Raw genomic sequence first — 8,406 nt, forward strand, 5'->3', positions numbered from 1 at the left:
TCTCTTGAAGAAGACAGTATCAGCTGCTTACTTATAGATATTCATGTTGGATGATTTCCGATTACGCCTTGTACATATATCTCAACAGCTTACCTCTCCGTGGCAAAAGCCGTTTATTCAAATCTTAAACTCTGCCTGGTATGCTTAAAATTAAGTGATTCGCATTTGTTTTCTGGGATTGAAGAATCTAAATTTTAATTGTAAGCAGAAAAAAGTGGGCTTGTAAATATTTTTGGAAGAGATATTAACAATAACAATAGAATTCCATGAACTGCTTTTGAACCATCAAAAGGCTGCTCTTTGTTGTTATTTTTGAGTAGAACTGTAATGAAAACATTAAATAATAGAAATGCAGGCAGTCCGAACAAATTATTTTGTTTAGCACCATTCATTATTCTGGCCAGCTGCATAGTTCCATTAGTATAGGTACGTAGCTTATGTGTTGGATGAATGGAATGAAGTGGACATATTTATACGTATTCAAGCACTGGGGAAAAGAGCTCATTTTCGAGGTGTTTTCGAAGATGTAGCGAATATGTATAGACATTTATGGAGGCAAAGGGCCGAAGATCTCACATCGGCATTCTATCAGCACATCTCTGTCTCACTGAGTCGTTACCAACGCGAACAGTGGTATTTTTTTTTAATTTTCAACTTGTAGGTTTTAACTGGGAAATTCTGAAGTTCGGTGCTTCAAAACTAGTTTGTTACCTGACTACAACTCCATTTTGATGAATAATAACATATAAGATAAGGTGACGTGCGATAACATAAAGCTTATATGTCGTTATGTAGAGATTCTGATAGTAGAAAAACAGGTAATCCTGGTAGTAAAAGCTAAAAAAAATAATCGTACTATGCAAAGCTACAAATGAAAATGTTATTGGAAGAGCGCGCAATCAAAAAATGATCTTTGTCCATGCAAACTTGAAAAACACATGCGTATTGTAGGTATTCGTGGGATGCAAGCAAACCGTTCGATCTGACTCCTTCATTTTGTCCATTTCTGCTTGAAGTGCGTCGATTGCTAGGAAATGTTAATAACACTATATCACCTCACTCTGCTACTAAACTTTATGAAATGTTGAACGAAAAAGTAGCGGAAGTGTTGCTCCAAATGGTTACAACCGTATCACTCAAGTGAGTTTTCTGTTTATTTCTTTATTTGTCTTTTAGGCGTTTGAAATCAAACAATATACAGATATCTATATGGTGGGAATGTCTAAGTAACATATTTCTTCAAACCTTAAAATACATATTTCAGTGGGTACGGAGCTGCTCAAATACTTTACGATATAATGAACAGCCTTATCCCTGTGCTTAACTCTCTATACAGCCATCATACTAACACTATTAATTTGGAAACTCTCGATGAACCGGTATGTAATTTTGATCTATTAATAGAAATACTGGAAAAAAATAATAGTCGTTTTTTCAGAAATAAGGAAAGAAATTCAGTTAAGGGATGTCACAGGATTGTATTTCCAGAAATTCGTGGAAGTCATATCATGCCTGAAAATACTGTCCCAATCTACGGGTACAGCAATTCTCTTGTACGAGGAGCTGAAGCAAACGACGGATGATCTGACGCCATCGTTACTTGAACCGTTTGATGCAGCAACAATAGAACGCGAACGAGCTTTAGAACTGTTAAAGCATCGTTCGGATTTGCAGTTAACAAGTGATGAAGCCGTGAAATTTTAATTATGCTTGATATATCAAATTTTAAGTCATTATGTATGTTTCATACTCTGGAGAGTGAAAGATTGTTCGGTTTGGTTTGACTTAATCTACAGTAAAAGTGATCTTTACCGATTTTTTAATGGTTCAGAGCTTAAGACGACGAATTCTGCATTTTCGATATCATCACAGCAAGTAGGTTTACCCTTCCTTGGCTCCATATCCCTCGCACTCGGTTTTAAGAAAAAATTTAGTCGTGCACAGGAGTTGTAGGATAAAACCATAACGAAGCAGAGAAAGACTGTTCTGAGCGTAAAGGTCTACTTTGAGCAGACATACGATTCCGAACATACTTTCATATTTTTGGATCATTTGACGATGACGAGTGAAGGAAAAAAACTGCTACGGAATTCCTTACGGGGTAACAAACAATAACCAAATATTACCTTGAAAACATACCTTCAAGTTTCTTGTATTGAAATTATACAGTTGACAAGTTTCTAGTACTTGAATATTTTAGCAATTTTTCTTTTTTTCATAACTTCTACTATAGCTTTTCATGTGGTAATAATAAAACGAATCATTGGTTTCTAGAAATCCTCTGGAAGAGTTGGAAATTTAGGCGAATATTTCGGTATTATTGAACATGTTTGGTGTGCATTTTTCTTTAAGATGAAGCTTAAAGAGCAGTCCATTTTTTCGTTCTCTAAAATACCTCAAAAGCAGGACATTCTAATGTGGCAGGTCGCTTCCTAACAGTATAATCTTTACCTCAACTTATATGTTGAAGAATGTGGTCTCGAAAATAAGCTATGGTGAATAAAATTTAATGCTACCCATTACTGCTTTTATGGGATGATGTATTAGGAATGTGACTGTATTAGATGCAAAATATAACGAAACACTTGGCAAGAACTAGCATATGGCATTCTTAAACTTGTCAAAACAGATTAACATCAATTTTGTGAAGATTTTATTATAGGAAAATTGAATAATTACTTTGCAAAATGGCTGGTTCTTTTATTCCGGTATCATCGGAAGATATTCATGAATGATAATTTTATAAGCTTGTTTCTTTGCATTGCTTTACGCAGTGTACATATTTCTGCTTCCGATGATCCAGTGGAAAAGAGATGCACCATCTATGTGAGAAAATGTTACAGCTAAAAATTATTGTTATTAGCCGTAACTCAATAGCTTCGCAGAAAAGTGTGAGTGGAGCATTACTATTACATCCATGCGAAGTTTGTGGTTATACAAAGGCAAATCTGGTTTTAATCAGATGCAGATAAAGAACTGGAAATAACAGAACCGATTCCTTACTAGTAGTACACTTACTGCTATAATTTTCCCAAATTTTAAATATGACTGACAACAAAGATCACAAATCATTATAAATTTCTTGGAAACATATAATAAACATTGAAAAAATATATGTAGAACAATAATCGAAATGTGGACAAATGACTGAGTTGAAAACATTTAAACAATGATAACAGTTGCATTAATACAATCAAAGAGATGAAGCAATAAGGCTTTTGCATCACATTAAAAAAAAAAGGAATTTCTAGTTCGCACAACTGGAAAACCACCATTTCTTCCTCCTTCTCTCTAAGTGGCTAGGTACATAATGTTTGGAGCACAAAGTAACAATAACATGCTGAAGAAAATGGAAAGGATGAATTTTTTTAGGAAAATTCCTTTTTATACTTTCATTTGGATTGCTTCTTTTTTTGAGGTTTTTGACATTTTAAGGACATAAGGAAGAGATATACATATGTTGGAAGCTTTTTAAATTCGGACTCTTATAAAGATTTCACCTAGTACTTAAGCGGAAAGCACATGAGACTTTGAAAATTGTTGATGATGACGTTCCTTTTTGAGTAATTTTAGCGCTAAATCTCGACCATCGTTTGTGCATTCAGTTTCATAGTTAAAATCCACCTCAATATTTTCAGTATTTGCAAGCATTAATAATGCTAAACAGTAACGGCTGATATCATACTGCGCACTTACATTTTCCATCAACTGAAACAAAAAAGTTGATTGAACAAAAACAGAAAAAAGGTTTCGAATCGACAAAACGTGATTCAGATAACCGACAATGACAACTGGTTATACATTCCATTAAAGGAGTTTATTTAGACAAATAATTTACTCATTGTAACCAGGAATTTTCCGATATCGCATCTAAATTCATTGGAAACTAATGAATTCGTATGCGATATCTAAAACACATGAGAATTAAGACTGTTCATTTTCTCTTCTCTCTGAATTTCCATAACTAACAAATTGAGCACTTCGTTGGAGAAAAAAGCCAAAGATAAAAGATTAACACAAGTTTCTTCCAACAGTGGTTGAATTTTTTTCTCCCAATGATGATCTCTACTTTGGTCTTTATATGAGCTTCTATTCACTGATATCTTCACATCAAATATATGATATAGATAACATCCGCTGTTATCTACTGTATATTTCCATCTTTCACACTACTTTCGGATGCCAAAATCATCTTATATTTTAATAAAACTAACCTCAGCGAAAGTCTTCTTCTGTCCAATGCCTTCATATTGCTCCAGGAGCTCAGTACCGTACTGATGTATGTTAAATTCTCGACGTGTTTCTTCTTCTTCCAGTAAAGGCTGAACTTTCTCTTCCCACTGTTGGACGCGCTTGCACAATTTCGATGTAGTTTCTTCTGCTGATGACCAATATCTACACCGCATATCATTTTAGCACATTATCGCATTCAAGAAAAACATAAAGGAACGTAGAGTTAAAAATGAAAACATAATATGAGCTAGAGTCCCATGTTTGTAATCTCTTAACAGTGGTACAAAAGAAATTTCCGAATGAACCGGAAATGGAATAGCATATTAAAACATAAAAGGAAGGGAATACAGGCAACAAATTGTAACAGTCTTCAGTCCCTTACCGGAATCTAGAATAGGCTAATTAGACAAGTGAAAGCATATTTCAGTTCGAATTGTCAAACAAAGTCCATCTTACGCATAACAAAGCGATGATTACGGTAGGAAGAATTAGGAAACTTCAAGTCTGTTGTTAATAAAAATGCATTTTATTAATTCATTTCAAAAAGAAAAAAAAACAATTTCCTCACTTTTGTAAATGAACCTTCAGCAAATCCTGATAAGTCATCTGTTCTGGAGGTTTCAAATGAAGATCCGGACTGTCAAAATTCATATACATCGAGGAAATGTGAACTCTATCTTCCAAGTCATCGTTGGGCATATTAGCGAAAGTCAGATTACCGTCACCTAAATTAGAGAGCTAAAGAAAATACAAAAGGTTATTTGCAGCACTATTCGTGAGAGAAATAATGAGCCTTTACCGGTCACATCAGGAGCATCCTCGATTTCGTCGTCAGAATGACCATTGTTAGCGGCTTCATATTCATCTTCATCTATTTCACTTTCATCTGACTGGATATCACCTAAAAAAATGTATTCTAATAAAGGTTTCTCAACAGAGGGCATACCAAAATAAATAAACTCTTTTACTATATAAGCGAATAAATTATGTAAATTGCTAAATTCGTATAGTTATACGTAACCTGATTGCTGATATAATCCGACATTTTGCAAAGCGCGTTCCCTAATTATATTCATCCGTTGCCTTTCCAGATTTCGGATAAGTCTAAAAAACAAAAAGAATAACAAAAGAGACTGGCTCAACAGGAACGCTAGAAACAATTATTGAATATCCAGTGTGAAAAGGAACTCACTTTCCGAAAATAATTGAGAAGTCATCGTCTAGGATATGCCCAGTTTTTTTCGGTAACGAATGATAAACATGCCGTTGAAGGAAATAATTAAGAGTGGAAAAGGTTTTCAACCCTAACTTTTCCCTCTTTTTTAATCGGCGTTTTTCAACTTGTTCTGGTACAAAAGAAGGTTTGCAGGCCTAAAAAAAAATATTTTCTGAAAAACAAAGAAAAATGAACGACATCGTTTGAATAGTGCCAAAATTATCAAATACCATTACATGGACTCCGAAAAAAACTGAATGATATGTAAAAAACAACTGAATGGAAAATTTCTTGAGAAACTGTACTGTATCTTACGCGAATGCGAAAATATTTTCTGAAATTTCTAGAAATGTAGAGAATCTTCTTTCCTTCGAAAAAAGTATTAGCAGGAAGTATATTGAAAAGTCGACAGCAGTTAGAAAAATAGTCAGGAAAATATACCCGATAAGGTGCATGCTTGCATTTCTGTAATCGGAATAGATCCATAACAGGCTCGTCTTCATCTGCACCATCGAATACTTCTTCATCAGCCTGTATTTTGAATCAAAATTTGAATTTTTACATGAAATTATCGGACCATAACCTAAGCTTTCACTAGAGCTCCTTATTAATTCAATTTCTCGGATGGAAAAAACATTGTTTCTGTCATTTAATCGTTTATTTAACAAGAAAAGACCAACCGGATGATGACCGCCATCCTTGCCATCCTCAGCATCGTCAAATGCCGGCCCATTAAATCCGAAATCGTCAATTTCATTGTCTTCTTCCTGCACACAATTCCTGTTAGCACCATCCTTCATCATGTCCACACCAACAGCAATATCACTAATAAGCTCTACGTGACTCGTATCACGGCGTGTTATCGTATTCAAATTGGTAGCAGATGTCACATGACGGACTTTCTCCACCTCACTAGTAGAGCTACGAATGTGCTCGTTACCAACTACATCTACAACTTGGCATGAAATTACTGCTAATCTGATAGTTTATTAAGCATGCTGAAAACCAACTATATGAATGGGCTGCGAACCAACTATAAATCCGAAAACAAAAGTGAGGCAAGACTAAACATCAACCTCTTAAATTTAAAATTCGTGGAATACAGGTCTAAATTTTATATCTTCTAGGCAGAAATAACTCCAGCTACCGTACTCTTGCACTACTATTACTATACCAAAATTCAGACATGACTGCTGAATTAAAGGTTGATACTTCAACCAGACTATTGAGAAAAAATTACCTAACTGTTCATCACCCGGTGTCATCAGTACATCAGTAAAGCCGAAATCGTCACAACTTTGCTCCCCTATCACAAAGTCATCCAAGAGATTTGCATTAACCAAATCAAGCAGGAGAGCACCCTGAAAAAAACATTAGTTAGGATTAAACACAGATAACGATATAACCAAATGAACAAGGTTTATTCGCTCGACATTCTCTTGTCTGAATGGTATTCATATTGTCCGAAACAAGGGATGAAAATGACATAAGGATGCTTTTTATGTTATTTCACGAATATATGAAAGACATTTATATTGTTTGACGAATATATAAAATCAAGTGGATAGGGCAACTCACGAAGAAAATCAACGAAAATATTTTAGTGATGGTAGAATGATGCCAAATCAAAACTGCACTTGTTAAAGCAATGAAAATGAAAAATTGAAAAATTTTGAAAGGGTGAAAAATTTCCTGTGAATAAATCTTGACGTTCTATTTCATTACTTACACTTTCCAGAGACATACATATCGCAGAAGTAGTTAACATTTATATTATTTAAGGAGGAAAAACTGACGCTTTTATGGATGAAACCAGTGTTGATAATGAAGTCATCTTTTTTTCCGATCAGTTCTTTGAGGTTTCGGGATGAGTAAAGAGGCACGTTAGTTTTCTCGAAATCAGCAAGCGGCATTAATGAGATCGGCACCTGAAAATTCGTATAATTTTGTATATGACATTACATGCTTCAGTGATATCATTCACCCGGTCCATAATTCCAAATTGTTTCATGAAACATTGGACGATTAAGCAGAGGACAATGCACGACATCCAGCCAACGGGTATTTCACCTATTACGGATGTTTGCTGTCACCTAGTGTATTAGTACTTCACCATCCATGGCAGCAAAACAAACCTGTGGAAGTAAGGGAGGAGGTTTTGCCTCACTCTTCAACATTAGTGTCTTCCAATCGACAGTTCGAAGATTTGTGAATTGAATAAGCTCACAAGGATCATCCGGTTCTTGGCTAAATTCATCCACGTCGTCTTCGACGTGTTCCATATTATCTGCAACAAGGCAGTCATTCCATCATTAATACCTCTTAGATTATAACATTTTGGCATGACACCATCATCACATAGATCCAAAGCTCATCTGTCTTCAGCTATTCATGCTTATTTAACCAAAACCCAGCTTCCTTTCTTCCTGCATTTGTTACCATTCACTTGTTTACTCCATAGGATCTGCTGACTTTTATTTACTTCATTCGAGTTGTTCATTCTTCAAATCAATAAAGCTTTCAATGCCACAACAAACTTAATGTGCAACATTTCCACAGATTGCGCTCCGCCAAAAGCTAATATGCACTTTCGTTCATGTGACAAGGGTGGATAAGTGATAAGCTAATAACAAAGATGACTGGAGAATGAAATAACTGAAATGAATCAATCTCACTACCTGAATTCCTTTTCCGGGATGCCTTCTTATCACGGAGTTGCTCGTAGAAATCTCGTGCAAGTCCGTGAACATACTCAACCTTCTTACCATATACCATCGTTGAACCCTGAATAAGTATTGCTGCTTCCGCAAAATTGAATTTATCCTCTCCACCGATTTTCTCATCTTCCGTCCCTGAGTGATCGCTCAGTTCTCGTATTCTGAATATGTACATATATATATATATATATATGTAAATATATGTATATATATATATACATATATATATATATATATATA

General features: G+C 35.0%; 2 protein-coding genes across 2 annotated transcripts in view; one reads left to right on the forward strand and one right to left on the reverse strand.

Moving 5' to 3' along the window:
• The window catches only part of LOAG_10532 (hypothetical protein), a gene marked incomplete at both ends in the record, with an annotated part of 5,543 nt that extends 3,839 nt beyond the window's left edge, over positions 1-1,704 (forward strand). The window contains 4 exons of the mRNA XM_020448182.1: positions 427-633; positions 952-1,140; positions 1,265-1,379; positions 1,489-1,704. Coding sequence (XP_020301651.1) covers positions 427-633; positions 952-1,140; positions 1,265-1,379; positions 1,489-1,704 — 727 coding nt within the window. The remainder of the gene's footprint in view (positions 1-426; positions 634-951; positions 1,141-1,264; positions 1,380-1,488) is intronic.
• A 1,764-nt stretch (positions 1,705-3,468) lies between these two features.
• LOAG_10533 (hypothetical protein) lies at positions 3,469-8,341 on the reverse strand (the record flags this gene model as incomplete). Its single annotated transcript, XM_003146057.2, has 12 exons — positions 3,469-3,708; positions 4,215-4,395; positions 4,802-4,958; positions 5,033-5,134; positions 5,255-5,337; positions 5,426-5,604; positions 5,891-5,980; positions 6,130-6,398; positions 6,690-6,810; positions 7,246-7,377; positions 7,585-7,736; positions 8,128-8,341. 12 exons carry the CDS (start codon positions 8,339-8,341, stop codon positions 3,508-3,510), a joined length of 1,881 nt encoding a protein of 626 aa, XP_003146105.1. The 3' UTR covers positions 3,469-3,507.
• Between the last annotated feature and the right edge of the window lie 65 nt (positions 8,342-8,406).

The sequence above is a fragment of the Loa loa genome (genome assembly GCF_000183805.2).
Source record: "Loa loa unplaced genomic scaffold supercont3.125, whole genome shotgun sequence".
In the NCBI taxonomy this organism is placed as follows: Eukaryota; Metazoa; Nematoda; class Chromadorea; order Rhabditida; family Onchocercidae; genus Loa; species Loa loa.